The 27,038-nt window shown below is 37.6% G+C and overlaps 1 protein-coding gene across 4 annotated transcripts in view; it reads right to left on the bottom strand.

Annotated features, from left to right (window-relative positions):
• Positions 1 to 27,038, bottom strand: part of Trim9 (E3 ubiquitin-protein ligase Trim9) — a 593,684-nt gene that overhangs the window by 90,831 nt on the left and 475,815 nt on the right. For all 4 annotated transcript variants that reach the window (XM_083124911.1, XM_083124913.1, XM_083124912.1 and 1 more), the window contains one exon: positions 22,227 to 22,366. In XM_083124911.1, the coding sequence (XP_082981037.1) occupies positions 22,227 to 22,366 (140 nt within the window). The remainder of the gene's footprint in view (positions 1 to 22,226; positions 22,367 to 27,038) is intronic.

Raw genomic sequence — 27,038 nt, 5'->3', positions numbered from 1 at the left:
GGCGTATAGGAGGTGTGGGGTTATATATTTTATTGAAATAAAATCAAACTGAAGTATATTTTGGCAGTTAGTGAAAGTATTTTTTATGTTTGTTTCAAGCGTACATCGGTTACAATTGCTGAAAACATCAAAAAAATAAAAAATAAAAAAAAGAGATGGACAATTCTAGTTTCATGTCCCACAGATTGGACACTTTGTTTTAGAAACCAGATTCTCAATGTCCCAATGTCCGTACTATTTTTTTTTTTTGTGAGTGGAAAATTCTTAATGCATGCAACAAATGTGTATTAGTCATTGTTGATCGTTGGGCTCTTTCATTTATCTTCCTAATGGAGAACAGGTGTTCACAAAGGAAAATGCTTCCAACATCACTAAAATTCCAGCATCAAAATGACTTATTCGAGGATGCTGCTCTGGGAGATATAAGAAAAATTAGAAACGCTAACCTTGTAATGATATTTCTCTCTCAATGCGGAGTTGCGTTGTATTTAAAAAAGTTCCATTTCAAGGTCGGAACTTGCACACGCACCATCAAAGGAAAAGGAATTAGCGAATAAGAAAATTCCCCTTTGAAGTCTTGAACCCTGTTTTCAAATTCATCAATGCCGATATCGGTGACAGAGTGGTTAGCACAGCGCGCTACGACGCTGGGAGTCCTGTGTTCGAATCTCGGCCTGGGCATCAATGTTTTTGTGAGAGTCCCTTTCATCATATCATCGCTCATCCCCATCTTCGTGTTTAACCAAAAGCAAAAAGCGAAGTAAAATAAAGAAATCAATAAACAATCAAATTAATCAAGTTTTAAGTTACTTATAACTTGTATGTGTAAATTGTAAAATATATATGTTACTAACTCAGATAAAGGAATACTGTATCTTTGCTAAATGATCTCTACGTCAATGAAAATATTTCTGTTGTGTCACGGAGGGAAATCATGACAAGCAGTTATTCTGTCACACTGAGATGAGACTCGCATCCACGAGTAAATACAGATAACTGAGCAAGCCCACAGACGTTCATACTCTCATCTATTTGAAGGAAAAAAACAACTTAAAATTATGATTTCAATTTTTCGTTTTGACATAGCTTGTTAAGTGACCAATCCTCTCCTCATCTGTAATTCTGATACTTTAGCCTTTGATTTTATTTCGATTTTTGTTATCTAGCATCGCTTTTGTGTCACTTTTGTCTAACGGCGACGGCGATGATGCGTGACAATATGATGAAATGGAAGAAAGGGCACTCACAAAGAACACACACATATCCAGGCCGGGATTCGAACTTGGGAACCCTCGAGTCGAGTCGCACCGCGACACTGTGATAACATAACCACTCCACCAAGGCGGTCGACAACTTTATTTCGTAACAAAGAAATATTTTTGAGTGAATACACGTTATGAGGAAACAAAATATCAACACTTTTCACAACAAAAATATGCAATCTGCTATTTCGTTTGAAAAATTCTACATTCCTCTTCTATAGTAATTTTCTTACTACCCACAAGTATTACGCAGCGGCAAGGTTGTGTGAAACTTTTCCAGAAACTGAAATTTCTTCAAGGCAAAACCTTCGCAATTGTCTCGTTGGCGACAGAAAGTATCCCTGCTCGTCTCCACCAGCCAGCAAGATATTTCTATACTTCAGAACCAACCTGTCAATAAACTTGCTTAATAGGCAGCCTCCTCCCCCTTTTAATGGAATGCAAGAATGTAGGGAAATAGGTTAATCTGGTGAAGTTTCGATGAGTCGAAGCTTGCTTTATGAGGAAAAAAAACGGGGTAACTTCAATTGTACCGGTATATATAGTCCTCTATGCATGAAATGTAGGTAGCGCCAAGGCGAGCCTCATCAAGAGATGCTGCGGGCCGCGAGCTTGACATGGCTGACTTACATCAGTGCCCGATGCCAGAGCCGTTGTTAGGAAGCACGAGGCCCTTATATTTTGAAAAATGAATATGTATACACCTTCAATTCTTCGTAAAATTATACACTAAAACTCACATAGTTATTAATAGGGTGCGGATATGTAGGCACTAGAAATAGCTCAAATAGGCAGAAAAATAGGCACCCAAAAGGATCAAAATACACTTAAAAAGCACTGAAATAGGCACTTAAAAGGCATCCTAAAATTAAAAATTAAAAATTGCACTAAAATTGGCTAAAAATTCTGCCATTAAAAAATTGTCACTCTTTGTGAACCGTTATTTCATATGCTTCTTATCTTACGTTGCTTTCCGCCATTTTACTGAATCGCGACGATGAGGATGGAGGATCATTAAATGAAATTGCTGAAATACCGAGTACAGGAATCGCACGCGGAACCTTGGGCCGCCTAGTCCTTTGGTATTTTGAAACCAAGGATATCTTCACAAATTTGAAGCGTAGCCACCTTATATCCTTTTACAAGCACAACAAAACAAATGAGTACTGTGACTCCTACAAGCTTCCAGTTGAAATAAAACAGGGTTTTGTCGGAGTACGAGTCAACAACCTATTTCCAGTTTGCTTACCCTGATTAAGCGACATTTGGAATTTTCAAAGATCTGACATTCCCTCAAATCTGTCGAATATCAGATTTCAGTCAGTTCAATTTAAACAAAGGCTTGCCTTCTTCAATGCAGGGTAAGTCAAAGGGGGGGGGGAAGCCGAAGTAAGCAGAAATTGCAGAATAGGCATTTCAGGCACGGTTAAGCAAAATAGGCACTAGCCCAAAAAATAGGCAATTATAGGCAGGATGAAAATGCGTTCTTGAACTAGACACGCCATGAAACGAACTTAAAACATTGAAGCCTACGTTATGCTATAGAAGAATAGAAAAGGCAAATGGGCAAAAATCTGCACACTAGTTATTAATATTGCGTAATTATTACCCCCTTTCAATTTCCCTTCAACCATCAACGAAATTTGGCTGCGTGTAGAGGATATCAAGACAACAATTTTCCGTAATAACTATTGCTACTTTAGGACCTATTTCAGGTCCACCAGCCCTCGAAAAACATAATATTCTTATCTTGTGTATATGTAACCATCCACTGCAGATTCATTCATCTATGCCAACATACTAACTCTACAACCCAAATTTGGCCGCCATCTTGGAAAAATGGCGCCCAAAATAGTTTTTTTTTTTGCAAATATCTCACTTGGAAAGCATTGCATAGCAAAAGAGGTTATGAGAAAAATTAATCTACATAAAATTCTCTACAAAAAGGTTCTGTGCATTTTTCTTCTAGGATGAGCCTTTTGGGTGCTAAATGAGCGAGAAATTTAGTTTTTTTTTCCTCACTCCACTTTGCAAGAGAGAAAGACAAGGAAACGTTTTTGCACTGTAACTTGCATAGGTACTAAAATACCTATTCTAAATGTTCTAAGGACTTTCTTGAAAATGTATTTTCAAGTGGTAATAGTAAACAATAATTTTATAGTATTTAATACAAAACAAATGAATATAATGTCTGTATTTCTTGCTACTGTTAGAAACCAAACCATCCCTTGTCTTTTACCAGCAAGAATTCTTGTAATAAATATGAAAAATTTCATCACAGTTGTCGTGAGCTTTCAGATCGAAGCAAAAGTTACAGACCATAATCTACCCAGGGATTTCAAACCGAAGTGATGATGACATGTCCCCCGTTAGTCTATAATAAAACATTCCCCGTGCAAGCCCGAACAACAGACGTGCTACGATGCACGGTATTGAGAACACGGCGCAGTTGGAGCGACACGTGCAGCTTGCTTCGAAAAGTTGCATTTATCTCTTAAGATTAGCTTCCGTCTCTTCTATACTCTGTCCCGGGAATCTATGGAGCCAGCGAATGAAAACAAGTCTCTGCGCAAGTAGTAACTCGAGAGGGCTCGACGAATGAACACGTGAGAGGAAACGGGGTTGCGTGGCGTGGGAAAATAACTGAAAGGACTAGCCGTTTACAGGAGCGTGTACTGCTTCGCTCCGCCCACTCGCTTTCTTCCCTACTCTACTGTAATACACGACCTTGCTCCAGAGATTCCGAGGACAGAGGATAGAACAGTGTCGGATTTTGAACACATGAATATATTGCAATGTTCACAGATCATTGAACACTTTAGCCCAATTTTCCTACAGCTACAAGGCCCCTTTTAAGGCTTTTACAGAATATAATTGGAAGAAGCTCAGACTGTGCAGTTTCTTGTCTGTTGTGATACTTTCAGAGAGTGCTACACAGAGATCATAAAGATGAGACTTCTTCGTTTTCCACATCCTTACCTCATCAGCTATAAGGGGTACGGGGCAAGTTTGTACTTAAAGTTTTCTCTGAATTGATCTTGATTTTTTAGTAAAATATTATTTAAATTAAAACTGGATACAACGCATCTCTGATTTTTACTTCAGAAGTGATCGCTTCTGTGAATCTCTCTCATTTTGTTCAAACTTGACATTTGCCAAATGCTCAACATTGAAGACATTCCAACATCATGAGCATTGGAAGAATTGGTTTTCTTATTCCCTATTAATCTTGTAACTATTAGCTTTATACAATCAAAAGCAGGGATCCCCGATGGCGTAGTGGTAATGTTGTCGCCTTGTAATCAAGGGGTCCCCGGTTCGATACCCAGTGCAGGCACATAGTTGTTCGAATCCCACTTTAATCCAGTCCCGATTAGCCATATTGTGTATAAAGTGGACTTAAAACTCAAATGCAATCAAAACAATCAATCAAAAGCAGGGAATGGTGGCTAAGATGAGAATCACTGACAAAAGAACTGAGAGTCTTGTTTATCTCTTTATGTACGAGACTTTCGTGCATCGACATGCAGCTCATCCATTTTATCTGTGAACTGGTAACTAACTAACTAACTAACTCTCTAGCCTTCTTAAACCCGAAGGTTTATGGCTGCAGCAACACAAGCCTTCTATCTGTCTCTATCCTGGGCAAGATCAATCTTTCCCATCCTTACCGATTTCCTTTAGGTCCATCGCAACGTTATCCCTCCATCTTCATCTTGGCCTTCCTACTGGTCTCTTACCATCAGGTTTCCCAAACAGTTTCCCAATTGCCTATCTGTGAACTAGTAGACATACCAAAAATCCACTTAGTTAGCATTGAGTTGATCATTCCTCTGCCATCCCCACATCTGTTCTTGGAGCGCATCACGGACGGCTCCATCGTCATATCTGACAAGATCCCAGACCAAACCTTTTCTGATCGTGTTATTGTGGTTTGAATTGTTGTTTTAAGTTTACTTTATGCACAGATAGACAATCGGGACTGGACCTACAGTTTATAGTGCGCTCCAAACCACTGAGAAATGTGCCTCCACCGGGCATTGAATACAGAACCCCTTGATTACAAGGGCGTTTTATTGTGAAATAACCTTTTCGGACCAAGTCAATATGTTCCTTTGAAGTTATCTTCTATTTTTGACAAAATATATTATCTCCTGCACTCAGGGACGCTAAACTATATCCTGCAAGTACTGCATGCAGTGATAAAAACAATTGAACCCATAAATGACATTCTATGAGAAAGAACAAATGTAAAAAATCTAGTATTATAGAAGAGAATTACCACAAAACTTCATGTAAAACATGTTTCCACGAGCTCCGCACTTCCAAATCGGGGCGGAAAAAAATACTTAAAATTTCTAGCTCATCTAGCACCCAAACAGCGCATCCTAGAAGAAAAATGCACAGAACCTTTTTATAGAGATTTGTATGTAGATTAATTTTTGTTATAACCTCTTTTGCTCTAAATCCTTTCCAAGTTAGATATTTGGAAAAAAAACTTATTTTGAGGGCCAATTTCCAAGATGGCGGCCAAATCTGGGGTGGTACAGGCGTGCAAAATTAATATATTGTTAAGAACCATTTTATGAAGATAATAAAATTTGTTCCAGCTTTCCCTGTTTTTTTCCTTATTGGATCCCCTTGTTGACTGTTGGTAGCAGAAAATCTGACAGAACGACATTCCTGATTTTAAATTTCGTTCAATTCACGTACGTTGCTTAACGTGTTTGATACCTTTACGTTACATATTTTATAAGTTTTATTAAGAGATATTCATATCCTGGAGGCTATCCTTCCTTGTCTGTCAGTAGCGTATTAAACATTTTGTCGTTTTACAATAGAAAAAATGTTAGTGGCATCGGCATGTGATTCATGGCTGTAAGCATACAGGATAAAAGTGGTATATTTTGAGGGCTCGTACTGTCAAAATAAGACCTCAACGAACAAAATGTTATGGAAAAATTTCGTTCACATTGATGTCGTTTACATGCTGTGGAAGGATGTCGGTCTTTCACAACGACACCCTGTGTTAGTGTATATCCATATACGTATATAAATATAAATGTGTTTGCTATTATATCTTTACCAATGCTCTAAGTGTATTCGGGGAGTTGTATTCCCCTCCTCAATAGAATATTTTATGCAAAGAATACCCCCAAGGCTAGAACAACTTCTCTCACCTAACAATTTTCCAGTACGAGCGCTGATCTTTACACATGGTATCGAACAAATATGAATATTTCAGTTAGTATGGTATAGTTGCGTATTTGTAGAACACAATGTAGCTTAGCTCTCCTATAACATTTCTCTCTCACCTTTCTCGCTCACCAAGGCCGATGACGCCCCCCCCCGAAAATCAACAACTGTTATTTTTAACGTTTGAATATCGCGGAAACTATTAGTTTTCTGATTTTGAAATTTAGAATACTGAAACACCTCCTGAACACGAACATGGTGCATTATATATTCGTATATTCTCGATTGACCCTTGATAATCTTCATTAGATAACATGTCCTCGTTGGCACGCCCGATCCTTCTTTCAGGTAAATAACGGAATCAATTACAGATACAGAGATAATATTCTATGAACTAAAAATAGTATCACTTTCTACAATAGGATATAATATATCGACTTGCTCGTCTGTCTATCTGAAATGAGAGTTAAATATTGATATTTCCGATTGATAAAGGCCTGTGGAGTATCGCGTTTACCTTGTAAATGCTGCTGCAACTTGTTTAGCTTCTACTGTCACAGTAGGGCGTAATTTTTAGAATTACTAAAAATATATGCTTTTGGCTTCCTGATTTGTCGGCAGAATAGTAAGAACAATTAAATCCTAAACACGAAAACGATATAGAACACGAAGAAATGGAAGTGTACAGTGTACGAGTTACAGAGGCTTAACTACAAACTTAGAGACCCCTGCCAATGTTTCAAGATAGGTCCCCAATTGATTTGTACAAATTGTTCGCAAATTGAAAGATCGTTGAATTTTCAACACTTACGTGCAAAAGAGATGTTCTGAATTGATTTCTATGCCACGCATATGAAAAATACATTACTGAAAATATAATATATCCAAAAATAGATTATATTAATTAATTTCAATTTTCCGGAAAACTGGATGTAGGAAAGTGATTTTCCTCTGTAAGATATTAGAACTCATGCGCTATGTATTTAATTGAATGGTTAAAAATGGTTTATTGGAAGGAAGGGAGGGAAGAAAGAAACATAAATAGCGAGAGAAAAGCGGGTTGGCTCACTTCATATCACGACCCCTGACTCTTGTCATTCCATCCATCCTGCAGTTACGCCCCTAATGAGCTACGAATCAAGCGTTGAAACCACTGGTAAGTTATGAATGTTTTTGTCCTCTTTGGTGTGTCATCCAATTGAATAATTCATATGCGCCTGAGTGAAAAGCAAAGAAAAACAAAGAAGGGTATAAAAGGGAAAATGATTTTAAAAATCATGGTACAGATTACAAAGAGAAGTAAAACTGGAAAATTGTCATTCTTAGTGGTTTCGTCGACATGACCAAAAGGCAAACCTGAAAGGGCATGGACTCGGTGGAAGCTTTCTTCCCAGAAGCGAGGCGAAATTATAGTAAACACATGTCCACGGTGCACCCTGGGAGGTCTTTGTCCCCTGCGTGGAGAGGAGGTGGGGGCGGTAGAGAAGTACTGTGACGAGCACGCGACATTCAGTCCGAGGACTTCACCCCCTCTCGCCCCGGACCCTTGGCGGGCTTTCGTGACCTTGAGGAGAGCCGAGTGTGAAATCCGAGATGTGTTACTTATGCCTACAGACCGTTAATATAGGGACATTTGTGTGAGTGTGTATATCGCTACAGGCACCAGACCTACGTTCCGAGCCACGCCTGGGAAAAGGACCACAGACTGAGAAAGCATTGGGATGCTTGAATATATTGTCGAGACGATCCGAGGACGTCCTCGCATCTACGGTCGGCAAAAAATGTCCTCGGACTGCTGATGTGTTAACACATGGAAGTCCTCGTTTACACGGGTAAACCAACGCACACACACACACACACACACACACACACACACACACTAAATATACAAAGCACACTGCTGAACCCAACTGATATTTTTTTATTAAGCATAGAATTTTGATTTGAATCCCAAGAAATTTTATATAATAAACAACAAAAATGCCAAATCAAAAATATTGTAATCAATGCCATAAGAATATATCCAGCCCCAATTGGGCTAAGCACCAAAAAAATTGTAATCCAGACAAATGCAGAACTCCCACTAAAATATGCCCTAAATGTCATAGAAAATATAGCATGGAATATTTCACATATAAACATAAGGGTACTTGTTCTGTACAGTCATCAACATTGCCCCCACAACCATCTACATCTGGTCTGAAAAGGAAGCATGAAACACCTGTTAATGCTAGACCGGCAAAGCAGCCACGCTATGCACCACCTATCCATAGCAGTTTTGCTGGCCAACTTAGGGATCACTGTTTTGAATCAGAGCCAAGATGTGACATTAAGAATTTTTTGCACAGTATAAATCCTGATGTGCAGGCAATTCTAAATGCACAAAATGGCTCTTATAAGCTGTCCCTCAAATTGTTTACACAATATAAGAAGCCAAATGGCACAAAATTTACACAGCCCCACATAACAGAAACTGTAGCTGTATATTCAAATACAAATTCAGACAAAATAATAAGCAGTTTGATAGAGCAATTGAATATTAAACACACTGAATTTGCAGCAAAAGAATCAGGATGGAGCCTATGCGGAACTTCACACAAGTTATATATTAATATTTCTGAATTTAGCCCATTACAAGGATCTACATATCTGCCATTACCTGCCAATATCAAAAACAAAACAGCCGTGGTTAACATAAAAAATAATGATGAGAAATGCTTTTTGTGGTGTATTTTAGCTGCTTTGTATCCAGTTTTAAGGCATCCTGAGAGAATAAGTTATTATAAACAACATGAACATGATTTTGATGAAGCAATGGAGGTCTAAGAATATCCAATGTCTGTTCAGAATATTGATAAATTTGAAAAAAAGGCCAGGGATATCAATGGTAAACAATTATCTATTAATGTTTTTATTTGTTCTACTGGCCGTGGCAATTGCTTGATAGCACCTCTCAGAATCAGTACACTTGATGATGATTCTACTGTTCCGATTGATCTGCTCTTAATTGAAGGGGATGACACACACCATTACACTCTGATACACAGTCTTGAAGCTTTAGTCAGAAAACAACAAGGCAAATCCAATACAATATTCAAGTTGTGCAGAAGATGTTTGACTGTATTTGATGGTAAAAAAATAATAAATGGGGTTCGTGAAAGGAATGCAGAAATTGCTAAAAACAAGTTAATTGAGCATCTGAAATACTGTGGCAACCATAAACCTGTTCATATGGTGATGCCTAATCCAAATGAAAATGCCAAATTCAAAAAATTTGAAGCCTTGTTGGAACACCCAGCATATATAGTCTGTGATTTTGAATCAAATCTCAAACCCCTTGCATTCTGCAGCCCAGATCCTGATGAATCTTCAATTACATCATACCAGTTACATGAACCTTCTAGTTTTTATTATGTGATTGTACAGGATGGTGTTGTTAGTAAAGAATATTTATACATGGGAGCAGATGCCATCAAAGAATTTGCACATAGAATAGAAAATGAGTGCCATGACATAGCATCTAATATCTTATTAAAATCAAAACCCATGTTGCCTTTAACAAAGGATCAGATTGAAGATTTCAACAATGGAGAAAAATGCCCGGTATGTGATTGTGAATTTTCAGATACAAATATCAAGGTGAAACACCATTCTCATACAGATGGTAAATTCTTAATGGCCCTGTGTAATAGCTGTAATATTAAGATCCAGAGACCAAAATTTGTCCCTGTATTTTGCCATGGTGCATCCAATTATGATTTTCATCATCTGATCAGGTACAAGGGGTTTGACAAGCAGAATTTAAATATTTTAGCAGAAAATGATGAGAAATATATTGCTATTAGCAAGATAATTAAAGTTAATGGTGTTCCTATTCACTTAAGATTTCTTGATTCCTACAGAATTCTGTCTGCTAGCCTGGCTACACTGGCCAATCAATTATCTGATGATCAATTCAAAATCACATGTGCTTTGTTTCCAAATCAGGACCTGAAATTAATTAGGCGGAAGGGTGTATATCCATATGATTATGTTACAGATTTTTCTAAATTTGATGAGTGTGCTCTGCCACCACAACAAAAGTTCTACAGCAAACTCAGAGGATCTGGAATCACTGATGAAGATTATCACCATGCCCAGTTGATGTGGAACAATTTAAAATGCCAGACATTTGGTGATTATCACAAGGCATATTTAAAACTTGATGTCACTCTCTTAGCTGATATACTGCAGGCATTCAGAAAATCTTCCATGAAAAATTATAAGCTGGATCCAATGTATTTCTACAGTGCTCCAGGCCTAGCATGGTCTGCAATGTTTTTGAACACTAAAATGCAGTTGGATCTGATCCAAGATCAAGATATGTATCTGTTTATGGAACAATGTATACGAGGAGGCATGGTGCAATGTTCTCAGAGATATGCCAGAGCAAATAATAAATATATTCTCAATTATGATCCGGCACTGCCATCAAATTATATACTGTATGTGGATGCAAACAGCCTGTATGGTTATGCTATGATGGATAAACTGCCATATGCAGGGCTTGAGTGGGTTGAAGATTTCAATATTCAAGATCTTAAGGATTTTGATGACAGTAACTATGGCCTGTTCTTAGAGGTTGATCTGACGATTCCTGATGATTTACACAACAAATTTTCTGATCTGCCCCCAATTCCTGAGGTTGAATGCTCACCTGGCTCTAAACAGAAGAAATTGATGATGACTCTAGAGCCAAAACAGGGCTATGTCATATATTACAAAAACCTCCAGTTCCTGATGCATCATGGTGTTCAAGTGACCAAAGTTGGCAAAGTTTTGAGGTTCAGGCACTCAAGATGGTTGAAGCCATATATTGATACAAACACAGAGCTTCGAACATCTGCAATGAGCCAATTTGATAAATCTTTGTTGAAATTGATGGTAAATTCAGTGTATGGCAAAACCATAGAAAATGTCAGAAAACATACTGATGTTAAAATAATTACTGACCCCAGCCTGAGCAAAAAATTGATTGCAAAGCCTAATTTCAATTATAGAAGAATTTATGATGAAAATATGGCACTCTTCAACATGAAAAAAACAAAGATTAAGTTTGATAAGCCTATTTATGTAGGGGCTGTGATATTGGAATTGGCCAAATTACACATGTTAAAATTATATTATGATGTGCTGAAACCTTTTTATGGTGATTGTGTAAAACTGATGTACATGGACACAGATAGTTTTATTCTTGATATTCAAACAGAAGATGTTTATCAAGATATAACACAGCCTGCATTGCTTGAATATTTTGATACCAGTGAACATAGAAATAACCCCACAACAAAAAGGTGCCTGGCAAGTTAAAAGATGAGACACTTGGTGATGTTATTGTGACATTTGCTGGGTTAAGGGCCAAGATGTACAGCTTTGAAACATGTAGTGGTGCTGTTGCAAAAAAAGCCAAGGGCATTGGCAGAGTAACTGTTGACAAAGAGCTCCAATTTGAAGATTATGAAGATTGTCTCAAATCACAGAGTTCAATCAGAACATCAGAAAATAGAATTCAGAGTAAAAATCACTTGTTGACTAGCAATATTGTAAGAAAAATAGCTCTGGACCCACATGATGATAAGAGATGTATTTTGTCATGTGGCATATATACTCTACCATGGGGTCATTGTGATTTGAAAAGTGGCAAACAATGCCCAATTACAGAGCATGATTTGAAATAAATAAACATGCCTATGAACTTATTTGGGTTCAAAAAACAAGGTATTATGGACCTGCTAACACCATCACCCTCTTCTGATATAATATCTAAACTAAGTGCTTTGTTAATTATTCATCTGAACAGCATACTTACAGATGTTGATGATAAAACAGGTAAAATATTGTACATATTTAACAATAATTTAAATCATTACCAATTACCTGTAGGTGGTCAATTACAATTTATTACAACCACCGAGGGTAATGTCAAGATTTCAATAGGGAGAAATATTTATAGAATTAAGCACTCAAACATGATTTCTGGCACTGTATATACTGTTTCTGCTGGTGACTGTTTATATATTGAGGTCCCGGGACACTATGACAAGCTTATACCTTTTTTTATAGAATTAAGAATTAGATATTCAATAATAAATAACCACTAAAACAAAATGCCTAATGATATATTTGGCCATACAAGGCATGAAGATCACAGTGATGAGATTCTGATGCTTGATGTCAGAGTCAAGAAATTAAGAAGTGATTTACAAGCTTTACAAACCACACTGAATGCCAGTCTTCAACTAGAAATTACAAATTTGCAATCACAATGCATGGACCCTCTCCTTAAAATTGATTCTGAACTCAAATTATTGCTTCAGAAATATACTGATGTGGCCACATTAGATAATTTTCAAAGTTTAGAAGAAGCTGTAGCAGCTCTTCAAGCCAAATTTAAGGCCCAGGCCACCAACTCTGAGCAATTGAAACAACAATTGGAAGAGCAGATAAATAATATCCAGACACAGCTCCAAACAATTGTCAAAAGCATAAAATCACAAGAAGATTTTGATCTAGTGATTTCCACTCTAAAGGAACAGATTCAATCACTGGAGATTCCTAATCTGGACCCCTTGAACAATGCCATAGCCGAGGTTAAAGAAAAAATTGAGACACTTGAAAATTTTATGAACAACTTGCCATCTTCTGATGCTTTGAGTGCAATAACTCGGAGTGTTGCCAACATTAAGCTGCAACTTGAAACATATGAAGATTTTGGAAAAATTCAAAGTACCATAACCCACCTTGAAGGTACCATAGCAGCAGTGCAAAGTGATCTGACAAATGTACAAGAATCTCTAGAATCCCGCTTGCCTGGTATTGTAGACACCCTTGTCAGTGTCCAGCAACAGATCACAAAACTTGAAAACCTCAACACTGAATCTGAGCTATCTCATTTTCATCACTTGATCGATGATATCCAAACAAAACTTGAAATTTTACAACAATCAACACCTACTCAGGCAGATATAGCCCTGCTTCAAGATGCTATGCGTGGTGTGGTTGATGCTTCTGAATTAAATGATGTGAAATTGGCACTTGAATCTTTGCAAAATACTGTATCAAATCTGCTTACATCACAGGAACTTAAAAATATAAAGAGGGCAGTGAATCGCATATTGAAATCAGAAGATATCAAGAATATCCAGACAGAGATAAAACAACTTACTCAGACAGTGGCCCCTCTACCAACCAATCAACATATTAATGAACTGCATGCCCTGTTTGAGGATATCAGAAGACAAGTCCATGATCTTACTGCTCAAAATTCAAAATTGGCAGTTGTTGAAAATTTACAGCAAATTGTAGCTAATATCAAGCAACAGCTAGGGACCATGGAATCCAATCAAGCAAATGCTCTGTCTGTTTTTGCCACCCAGCTACAAGAGATTGTGCAATAATACAAGAAACTTGTTGTGGACATAAAGATCAAGCCAGGCCATGATGATGTTGTTAGGACTATCAATGAGCACCTTGAATCTGTAACAAGTAGATTGCTTACAGCAGAAAAAGAAATAACTGGCATAATCGAGAATCCTAAACATACAGTAATTCTTGAATTGTACAGTATCCCCAACAAAGAATATGATTCACCATTTACACCAGGTGGCAAAATATATATGCTGTCCCCTGCACAATTTTATTACCAGTTTTTTGTTGGGGGCACACTTAGACCAATCAAGATCAAATATTGGCTTCAACCACAGGCACACCACTACCCTACCTTATCAATAACAAATGCTGATAACAAAGCAAAAATCACCAGTGTAGAGTTAGAGGATTTTACAGACCCCAATACATTAGAAACATCTTATGCTGAAGATGATGGCTCTCTGGAATTTAATATACAAATAGGAGACAAACTGTATTTAGAAAATCCTGTAGTATCAGCTGCTGAACAAACCATAGTTGCATTATTCTTGTTTACATACCATGTCTAGACAAATTATTGTTGATGAAAAATTATAAATGGCTTAATATTCTTCCAGAACTTTTACATAGATATAACAACTCGGTCCATTCCACAATCAACATGAAGCCCTCTGAGGTAACTTCATCTGATGAGCAAAAATTGATCAGAACTGTTTATTATCCTAGATACCAGCCAACAACAAGAAAAGCCAAATACAAGGTGGGTGATCAAGTAAGAATCAGCAAATATAAGCACTTATTCAAAAGAGGCTTTACAAGAAACTGGAGCACTGAATTATTTACAGTGGTTCAAGTTAAACCTGGGACCCTTAACACATATATAATAAAAGATCACCGAGGAGAAATTCTCAAAGGCAGGTTTTATGAAGAAGAACTCAGCAAAACTAAGCAGCCTGACACATATCTCATAGAAAAAATCATCCGCAGAAAAGGCAACAAGTTACTTGTCAAATGGCTAGGACTCCCAGAACACAGCTGGATCGATGCAGACAAAGTGATACTATGAACACCTGGGATGTTATAAAGAGGCTGCCAGAGCCTGAACAGCAGAATAAGAGAAATGGAATGCTGCTGCCTGATAATATTAGATGTCTTATTGTTGGGCCATCAGCTTGTGGTAAAACTACACTAATGATTGATAATTTTTTATTGGCACCCAACTGGTTAGACTGGAAAAACAGGCACTTGTATGTCTTCTCTAAGAGCTTGGAACAATTAAAATATCAGCAACTGATGAAGCTATATGATGGACTGGATATAGCCACTTTTGAACCAGATGTTAAGCCACTCCATGAATGTCTTGATAACTCTGTTGTTGTGTTTGATGACATTATACTGGATAATCAAAACAAGGTTAGAAATTTCTTTACACAGGGCCGACACAAAAACATAGATTGCTTCTACCTGGCACAGACTTTTTCTAAAATTCCCAAGCAGCTGATCCGAGACAACAGCAATTTTATATGTGTGTTTCATCAAGATCATACCAACCTCAAACACATACATGATGAATATGTAGGTGGTGACTTGAGCTACAATGATTTTTCCAAGTTTTGCAGTAGGTGCTGGAACCAGGACAGCTATGGGTTTGTCACAATTGATATGACAAGAAAACCTAATAGTGGTAAATATAGAAATAAAATTAACAATTTTCTAGACATTGAAACATATATAAATAACCATGAAAAGGCCAATTATTGATGATCTTAAATTAAGAGATTATCTTGTAAAAAGATTTAAGGGATGGAAATCACAGAACCGAGGAATCTATGAACAACACAAGCAAACAGAACAGCCTATTATTGATGCTATTAGTGAATTAGGTAAAAATATCAAAACTGTTACAGAGCAAAATCAGAATTTGATCACAGAACTTGTAGCTGCTAGGAACATATTAGATTATCCAATCACCCCACTTTCTAGTATTCATACACCTAGTCCTGTTGGTCCTCGAAGAATTGAAGCTACTCAGGATCCTATTGAATTGGGTCTTCTTGCTCAAAAATATTTAAGCACACCTAAAGACAACAAAGATGAGGTCTTTGGCTTATATGCTGACACAGAGCGTGATGGTAGCATCATACATAGAATTGGCAATTTCAGAGTAACATTTATGGGAGATGATCTAATTGTATATTCAGAATCTCATCTTGGAGAAAGAGGTGCTTTTGTTAAATATCCTGGAACACCTGGATTGTGGGAACTGATGACTCGGAAGAGACCTGGCAGCTATACAGATCAAGATTATGAGCATTACAAAGAAATATTAATAAAATCAGATGCTCTATACCAGAACAATGATCCCACACAAAAAAGAGTCAAGTCTAGCAGTGGAGCAAAATACAACAACTTAATCAAGCCCATATGGTCACAGATCAAGACAGGTAGTGGAATCAAACAATACAACACCCTGCCTAAAGAATTTGTCTGGGTTGATGATGTCAGGAAACTTGTAGATAGGTTGCTGGTCATAGCTGGGGAAGAAAATGCTGGCAACCACAATTTTTACAATGAAAAGGTTGGAATTATGGACATGATAAGCACAAAATTGTCTAATTTTATAGTGAATGACACTAAGGGGATTGGATATCTTATAAAAATTATTAATACTCTACCACCTAAATTTTGGAATGTCTCTGAGGGTCGGGGGCTGGTTAATGACATCATAAACAAGCTGCCATTTGAACTACATATTCCAGGCTATCAGTATTGTGGTCCAGGCACAAAATTGGACCATAGATTAAACAGAGGTGATCCTGGTGTTAATCCCCTAGATGCTGCTTGTAGAGACCATGACATAGCATACAACACACATACTGATCTTGACAAGAGACATGTTGCAGACAAGAAATTAGAAGAGGCTGCATTTGGTAGATTTGTAAGCAAAGATGCTTCTTTAAGTGAAAAAATAGCAGCATTGGGGACCACCATAGCTAGGAACACCAAACAAAAACTGGGGTGGGGGTTGTGAATATATATATAATAAACCTACAATGAAGGCCAAGGGTGTTATGTATCAGATACCTTATGCAGGTCTTAAATCTCTTAAAACTATTGATAGTCTTTTAACCAAAAAGCAGCGCAAGAAAAAAAGCTCTTGCCTTGCCAAGGGCCATGGTATGAAATTGTTGCTTAGTACCCCCAATTAAAAAAATTACAGCAATCTAAAAAAATATCACATGTGGGTGGCTTCATATTTACTATCCCGGCCATCTTAGCAGCTTTGGGGGCTGTTGGGAGCTTGGCTGGTGGATCAGCTGCCATAGCAAAAACAGTAATAGATGCCAAGAAGAATAAGGCAGAATTAGATGAAATGAAGCGCCATAATCTGGCCATGGAGAAACAAGGCAAAGGTGTTAAGAGAGCCATGAATAAGTTTGAAAAAACAAGAGCCGCTTACAAACCAAGATATTGAAGCTTTAATCAAGCCACTGGGCATCAAAAATTTTAGAGGTGTGTACATGTCTGATTCTTTACCAGAACAACCACTCAACAAAGAGTGTGGCATAGTTAATTTGGATAAGTACAAAAATCAGGGCACTCACTGGATCTCTTATCTTAAATATTTAAAAGATGAGGCATTTGTGTTTGATTCATTTGGAGGTGTTCCACCTGAAAATTTAGTAAAATATCTAAAATCAACTAATCTTTATTACAATAATGCCCGTGTTCAAAATTTCAAAGATGTTAATTGTGGACATTTGTGTTTATCTGTTCTTAGATATATGTCTCAAATAAATAAACCATCAATTGAAAATTTTCAAAAAGCCCTGTGGTATCTGAAACATCATGGGGGTATTCCATCTCACCAGCCAAAATTCAATATTGAAACTTAGATTACATGATGATATAGTGTATCCCAAAACAATAGCTCTCAGAGCATTTTATGGCATGTACTTGATCCCTAATATTACACACCACAACAACAAAATTGCAGTTGGGGATCAAAAAATTGTCATCACTCCAGGGCAATATAATCTATCTACTCTAAATGCTCAGTTACCCATAGGTATAGTGTTAACTCAAAATTCTGTCACTCACAGAGTAGAGATTGTATCTGCTACAGAGACAGTGGATCTGGATACTATAGGAGAGCTGTTAGGATTTGAGAACAACACAAAACTTGAACCAGCCATCAAACACACTGCTATTAATATACCTAAATTCTTAGCCATAGAGACTCTAAATATTCACTGTAATGTGGCCGAGGGTATGATCACCAAATCAAATGGCATAACTCTGAATTTATGGAGCCCATCATCTACACTCCATCACCAACATTATATTTTCCTGTGTGCCATAACAGAATAGATTACATTGAGTTGATGGTCACTAATGAAAAAGAAGAAATAGTTGATTTTGCTGGAGCCACAACAACTGCAATCATAGAGATTAATATTTAAATAAAAATACATACAAAAAAATGGAAAATATTGAGAGTTATGAGCTACAATCATTCCCCCCAAACAGGAGGACCTTTGCAAATTTAAATCAACCCAACACAGAGATTGAGGTTGATCTTGATGTAGGGGATGGCTTTATACACCCTCACAGAGCAGATCTATACATCAAATTTGATGTTGTAAAGCTCGATGGTACAGATTATCCGGCAAATTCAAATATAAGATTGGTGGACAATTTTGTGCCACATCTGTTCTCTGAAATTGAGATCAGAAAACATGGTGTTGTTATAAACAGAGTGGATTACCCTGGTATTACCTCTACAGCTTTGGCCACACTAAAATTATCCAAAACCGAGGCTTCTTACTGCAAAATAGGTGGATTTGAGGCTGGTGATAAAATAATATCTAAGAGTCACACAGTGCTGTTCCCCATGCGCCTGTTGCCAGGATTCTTCTCAGATTACAAAGATATTATGTGGAAGGGTGGTTTAAGAATTACATTTAGAAGAGCTGCAAATGATAATAATGCTTTGATGAGGTACAGTTCATTAAACTCTACAGGGGAAGCTCTGCCTAATACCCTACCTGATGAGGGCAAGTGCCTTATTCAGACTATGGAGCTAAGAATGCCAGTTGTTGAATATGAAGCCAGTTATGCTCTTAAATACAAAGCAGATATCCTAAAAAATCCACAGATTCCTTTACAATTTTATACATATCAATGTGTACAGAAGCCTGCCACTGGTACCTATTATGAGTTTGATGCTACAAATTCATTCTTCAGTATACAATATGACATGCCAGATTTTGTGGTGGTACTGTTTCAAACTGGAAGAAACAATAATCAGGAAAAAAATTCAAGTAAATTTGATAACTGCAACATCAAGAACATATATCTTAAAAATGGCAGAAATTAGGTATTTCCTAGAGAAAATTATAATTTAGACATGTCCAAGGATGATTTCCTCAAATTATATGAAGCATTTAAAGCATACAAAAGGGTCACTACTGGCAATACTGACATGTATTACACACCAGATGAATTCAAAGCACAGAGACCCATGTTTGTCATCAACACTTCAAAAAGGAAACAAGTTGTGGTTAATGACAGGACAAATATTAAAATTATCTGTGAATTCCATGATACACTCCCTGATGACACTATATGTAGTGTTATTCTTATAGGTGAAAAATCATATGTTTATGATGTAAGAAATGAGAGAGTCACAGAGCAATTCTAGAAGATTTCTGCATATTACATTGTTTTAGTACTAGATATGCAAGTTGAGCCTGGTGCCCAATTGAACTTAAACCGGAAGTGGACCGGAAGTAAATATGTGTGGGTAGGTGTGGGTGGGTGTGGGTGTATGTGGGTGGGTGTGGTTGGCTCTTATGAGCATCTTGGCTTAGTTTTAAGTGTATCCAAAACAATATCAAGAGGGGTATATTTTTAACAAGCTTATGGACAACAATCTCACAGATGTAGCTTTTGTAAGTGTAGGCAAATCAATCTGAGGGGGGTCATACTTTCCCGGGAAATTCCCGAGGGCATTTTTACAAAAATCTTGGGTTAGACAGAATACTACACTTGGGCAATAAGCTCATATGCACATCTTGAGCTAGTTTTAAGTGTAGCCAAATCTGCCTGAGGGGGGCTCATACTTTCTCGAGTTTATAATATGGCCTTTTACACTACTGATATGAAACTTTTAGAGCCCGGCCAAGCTAAGGACCGGCACGGCACCTTTATGACAGTGACCCGCTGTTGCCGCGCGAAGGAACTTGCGGTCAAACTGCAAATTAGGCCTATCGATGCCTTCCCCTGTTTGGACAAGCGTCTATCTTAGAATCTCTCCTTCCCGAAGCGTGCAACCATATTTAGGCGTATCGCACCCAAGATATTGGGCAAGTCTTCTGTCATTCTTAGCATAGCAGGAAAGAGAGAAAGTAATGCGGAATAAGTAATCAGGCAAAGGTTAGGTTATTGACTTGAGAGGCGTATGTGGAATGAGCGTTGGAATCGTGAGAGAGCGAGGACAGTTGAGAGTTGGCGAGACAGAGTAAAGATCGCTGCTGATGAGAGAGAATGGAAGTGGGGAACGATTGTGAATGGAGTGATCTTTGACAGTGAGGTCAGACATGTGACAATTCAGAGGGCAAGTGTGGAAATAACCTTCATCTAATTGTGAGGCAAGTAATATCCTTTTCTGAACCAATCCATATCTGTTCAGTCGTTGAGAGTACAGAAACCAAATTACTGTGCGTGTGAATTCTTTTGCCATAACTTTAAATGTAACCTCTCGCAGATATCACATTTAGGACAAGCGAATGATAACCATCTGAAAGATGATGAATAACTACATCTCTAGTTCGATCCCAACGCAGTATTAGCAATGCGTTACGTAGATGTAAACGATTGTAACATTAAACAAAACCGTTCCGGATTATCTCACGAGCAGGAGGTGAATGACGAATGTACACTAGCACACACATGATCAGGCAAAATACTATGTCACAAGAGATAACAAACAGCCTGTGTTGCAGAAGATTCTTGCACTAACCAAACATACAAGAATCAGTCAACTTACATAGTACATTACACATACACATAAAACTGTTTAACGAACAGTCCGCCACACGAAATAATCAACACAACCGTCTCTTCTCCGTCCTCCATTGGCAGTCTCTAGTGTTGCCACGTCCTATTTGAAATTATTTTCTGCTGTGTACAATATTGCTAACAGTAAGGAGTAGTATAACCTATCTGGTTACAAGCGGCCAGCAGTAATACAAGATTTTGCCAAAATAACAGTTCTGCGATGTGAATGGGGATCGGGAGATAGCGTGGCAGGGGTATAAAGAAAGTGATGATGCTGACTCGATCTCGCCACCCAAATTACCGGGTTCGAGTGCATGGATGATTTTTGTTATTGTTCCTCCATCAATTTCATCAAATCATCACTCATCCTCATCATCGGAATTAGCACAAAGAAGAGAAACGATGCAAAATACCAAAAATACTAACAGAGAAAGTGATAATTCGAGGATATGGTATAATATGGAACTAAAGGTAAAGTTCAAGGGTAAAATGTAGGTAATACAAGCACGACGGCCAACTTAGAGGGGTGGCAGAAAATAAAAAAACACTAAGACAGAGACGGATAGCTGACGCTGTCGAAGACTTGAGGACGATGAAGCATAGAGGCTGAAGAAGGAAGATCAGAGACTGAATGTGGAGGCGGCCATGGCTCGCCAAGGGAGAGGAGAGAGAGAGATACAAACGTTAACAGAATTAAAGTATTCACACTTTCCAAGACGTGATTATGAAGGACATGGGCATCCTTAGCACAGATGGGGAATAAGATTACAATTAGCACCGTGTCGTGTTGGTGTAGCATGCCTTGAGAAACGTTTCGGTCTTGCCCAGGACTCGAACCCATGGTTTGGATCTTTTACTCAGTCACACAAATGTTAACGCTTGTTTACCAAACTTTCCCCGAGATGAAAACTTGCAAACTCTCATCGAGCGGTTGGAATACTTTGGGATTTTGAATGCTGTGGTGATACACTTTGCCTTATGATTTCAGAGATGCGATTCTTTGAAATAGAACTACAAGTGCACAAGATAAGAACAAGCAGCAGTGATAGAAGCTGTTAGTTCAGCTTAAAATGCCAATCGTTACGCTGGAAAAGCCGCGTTAATCCTTGGAGCAAAAAAAATAAATTAAACTTCCCGCCAGAGATTTGAGAGCATGCGCAGTGGGCAAAACGCCAGAAAACGAGACCAGAATCCTGCGCACGCAGCATTTCCTCATACGTATTGCTGCGAAAAACGGAATAGGGAATACAACAAATCTACATGTTACGTATGGGAGGTAGAAAATGAGCCGATACTCACCCTGAACTCGCCACCATTTGCGTCGTCCAGTTCCAGGACGTAACCCTCGACGAAGGAAGTGGGTGGAGGTTGCCAGGCGATGGTCACGCTGTTGTTCTCGGCGCTGCACTCCTCGGGGATGATCAAAGGTGCCGCTGGAGCTACAAAAACAAACCAAAAGAAATATTAGACTACAAGAAAACCTGTCATGATATAAGTAACGGTACAATCCTTTTAACACACATCAATATATAAACTAAATACATGTCTGTCTGCATTCTCGTCCAACAAGGATCAAAACACAGACTCAACACTGAATATAACGCAAGTACACTCCTTGACAGCTGATATCTGCGAGGTAGCTCAAGTGGGAAGTTCACCTTTAATACGGAAATGTTATCACACACACACCACGCATTCAAACAAAAACACAAACTTGTAACGTCAGTAAGTGTGGTGTATATATGCAGGAAACATTTATTTAAAGACATCACTTTTATTTAAAGACATGACACTACAGGCAAATGCCCACAAGGGCAATTACTAAACTTTAATTACTACGAACTGAACTTTATTAAAGATTTTGAGAACAGGCTTCTTCTGTTTCTTCTTTCATTTTTTTCATCCAATACCCATTAATCATTAAGGAGAAGAGGTACATTCATGGACATTACTGGGCTGTAACAATACCAATGGCTTTCAATGGAATCATTAAAACCCAGGATTGACCGTGACTGTACTCCTTCTCCAAGTTTTACGTAGTCCAAAAATTTGCAGAATAAAACTAGTCTCATTGGATCTTGGGAAGAACCGCTGTTGGGATTGAGGTGACTAATATTATGTACAACAATGATATAATCAAGGTGTGGAGAAGAACAAATATGTTCAGTACTCAGTCGTCGATTATTGAATTATTGTCTTGGGCGCCATGTTCTATGAATATTGAAGGATATTAAACCTTGTTTTGTGTTTTACGTACATTGTATTTTATTTCGTCTATCCATGTTTGCAGTTAACTCCCGACACGTTTGAACCGCTACAACATCAGGATTAAATGTGTTTGTGTACTTGATGATGACTTAGTTCATTTTATATCCATTTTCTACCACTTTTGGCTAATCTCGAAGATGGGGAAGAATGGTGAAAATATGTGATGGATGAAGGGACAATCATAAATATATAGGGAGAACACGACGTAAGTCCCACAGAGAATTATCCTGGCTGTAGGTCCAGGCGCCAGAGACTCGTTAGTCTGCAAAATGCAGTCCAGGGTGTAAACAGGTTGACATTTGGGTGTCTCTGAAAGGGTCTGTCTGTGTTTGGGTGTCGAGAATTTTGAAGTTCTCATTTTGCAGAATACTCATGAAATAATTGTTCTTATTAATGATGGTAATTTCTGTAACTGAAGACTAAAATTGGTAAACGCTGTAAGTGCCACAATAATTCAAGCACCGTTTTCCAAGTTAAACTGTGAAATGTGCCATGGTTTATAATGTGGTAAACGTGAAATGTGGCTGGTAGCCCTCTAAGTAGTTCAAAGGGCGTGTAAAGAGGTCACTAGTGTGCACGTTCTTACGAGCTGATGTGCGGAACGATGCGATTTCCCAACACTTTCGCTTTTGGCACTCACATCGTTTACCACTTTAGTCCTCAATTATATAACTACATCTATAAAAACAACAAAGGAAACAGTGATTCAATAACAACATGGTTTCCTGATAGTTTAGTGATAAAAAAATGTGTGGGCCCATGAGCCTCCCCTTCTCAGGTAAGTGTTTAGGGAGAAAAGAGCGACGTTAAATAATCAAAAGCAAAGAAACCAGCTGAAACATCAGCTGACGTGCGCCGTGAGAAAGAGAAGCTGCTTCTTAATTGTGGGGAAAAAAGACTTCAACACTACCAGCTTCGACAAAGCTAGGTAACAAAGATACAGCAAGCCTCACAGTAAATCTCAATGGAGAGCCCTTTTAATGACAAAGAAAAAAGATCGTTTGCTTTCATTTGTATTTCGCGAGGTTCAATTTCCACTGAATTTCACAAAGGATGGTTTAGGATAACATCCACCCCACCCAAACCATTCCGATGCGTTTTCATTAGAACTTCAGTAATCAGATCCCGGGGATCCAAAGGGGATCCCCCTCGCCCCGAACCCTTAGTAGTTCTTTTACTTCGCCGCTCCCCACGTTATTTGCTTACCCGGAAAAGAATCTGTTTTCTGATTTGCATCGCTTCTTTAACTCCCATTCAATGCGTAGAACGGCAAATAGCATTCCGACCCCTGCAGGCCTATCTCCAATCAACTGGAAGTAACCAGTAATCTAGACTCGGGAATAGTATGGCTGTCAGTAAGTACTCGGAAAATTTTAGACTCGGCATATTTATTCCTGAGAATTGTAACAAACTTGGAAAAGAATGGGATGTCTATATAAGAATCGGTAAGTAATTGGAACGTGAACTCGACAAGGAGTAACAATCCTACGAAACAAACACTAAGTCCATAGAAGACGAAATCTAAAAACGATGACACTCCTACATAACAAACCGTGTTTAGATGATGAAATCGAAAAACAGTGACAATCTTAGATAACAATTAGTAAGTGTTTATATAGTAGAATCGAAAAACAATAACAATTTTACACAGCAACGAATAAGCGTTTGGATGGTGAAATCAAAAGACAATGACAATGACACAAAACACAGTGTTTAGAAGGTGAAATAGAAAATCAATGACAATTCTACATAACAAACTGAAATCGAAAAACAATGACAATTACATAACAATCAGTATGAATTTAGATGGTGAAATCGACGAACAGTAATAATCCTACCAAACAAGCAGCAAATGTTTAGATATAATAGTAAAATCGAAAAACGATGACGGTTCTACACAGCAATCAGCAAGTGTTTAGATGGTGAAATTGGCAAATAGTAAGAAACCTAGAAAACAAACAGTGGTAAAATCCAAAAGCATTGACCATCCTACATAACAAACAGTAAGTACATATTTAAATGGTGAAGTTGAAAAACAGATGTATCCTACATAACAATCAATAAGTGTTCAGACAATGAAATAAAAAAAAAACAATGACAAACCTACACAGCAACAAGCAGGTGTTTAGACGGTGAAATAAACAAACAGTAACAAAATTCAACATAACATTGTGTATATACTTCACCACCTAGGGTTTCGATAGTGGAATGAAAAAATAATAACAATCTTTCATAACAATCAGTAAGTGTTTAGATGGTAAAATGAAAAACAGTAAACAATTTACACAGCAACGAATAAGTGTTTAGAAGGTGAAATCGAACAACAATAGTAGTATCGGAACGCGATAAGGACGGTCGCTATTTAATATTCGCAATTCATTTGCACGTACTTATAACTTATTTGCACGGGTTTTAATTAATTCGCATGTACTTAGAACTTATTTGCATGTACTTAGAATACTTTACATTTATGTATTTGCATGTTTATAACTTTTTATGAATATATAATTATTTATTTTATGAAAAATATGTATATAGCAGGTAATTAGAGGTACTAAACGCTATGCATATGGTTTTATATTCATTACTGCAAAGTATGTAATGTATCAATCGATATTAATTAATGTTTATAGTATTGAAAATAAGTTTTCTATGGTTTATGAACCGCTATGAACGGTGGTAATGGCTGTAGGTACAGGTTCAATTACGATTGGGGACGGTCCCGGTACTCGAACCCGCGATATGCAACGTTAATAATTAGTACTATGCAATAATTGCATTATATTATGAAACACGATGGTCTCAGACGCTAGACAGAATACTGTCTCAGAATTTCGACTCGGCTGTGAAGGTAGACAGAGAGAATGAATTAATATTCCGCGCAGGTAGAGGAGAAAGGAATTTAGGGAGTGTGCGTTCAAGGTCAAATGACGTCAGAACGTCAGAACAAAGGAAGAACCTGATTGACCAATCAGAGAACGCGTCGGTAGGTTTTCAGAACCGGTTTTTTCAAGGTTAACCAGTACGCAAGAACAGGGGAAAGCTATGCAATACTGTAGGGCAGGGGAGGGATTCAACCAGACAACAAAGAATGTCTGAGAATGCGCAGCAAGGGTCAAATCTCTGAAGCTATGCGTCGCTTGTAGAACCGGTTTCCGCTGCCAATTAATATTCCGCTCAGGTTTGCCTTCAAGGCACAGGACGCTTTAGCGCAGGTTTTTTTTATCTGTACTATGAAGAAGGGAGAGCTATTAGGGACGGGGCCTACAGTTTTCACCATTTGCTTTTATCACGGGATAACGAACCTAGGACCCTTTGATTATTGATTTAGGTAGTAAATGTATGTTACTGTGTGCTATTTAACTTAATTTTGAGTTTATTTTTTACCAAACTTTGACTTTATGTCAAACATTTTCACAGCTTATCCTTATTTTTACAAAAATAACACTATTTGTACTTTTCAGGCAACATTTTTTATTAAATTTTGGACTCGCAAAGATATTTTTACAACTTTTTAACTTATTATTTTACAATTTTATACCTATTTTTAACCTAAATAACACTATTTACACTATTCAAGCAACATTTTTTATTAAATTTTGGACTCACAAAGACATTTTTTCAACTTTTAACTTATTATTTTACAACTTTATATTAATTTTTTACCAAAATAACACTATTTATACTAATCAGGCAACATTTTTTATTAAATTTTGGACTCACAAAGACATTTTTTCAACTTTTAACTTATTATTTTACAACTTTATGTTAATTTTTACCAAAATAACACTATTTGTACTATTCAGGCAACATTTTTTATTAAATTTTGTATTTACAAAGAGA

Source organism: Lepisma saccharinum, chromosome 7 (genome assembly GCF_977018435.1).
Source record: "Lepisma saccharinum chromosome 7, izLepSacc3.1, whole genome shotgun sequence".
NCBI classification, from domain to species: Eukaryota; Metazoa; Arthropoda; class Insecta; order Zygentoma; family Lepismatidae; genus Lepisma; species Lepisma saccharinum.
The sequence above is the reverse complement of the archived record's forward strand: the minus strand, read 5'-3'. Positions and strand labels throughout refer to the sequence as shown.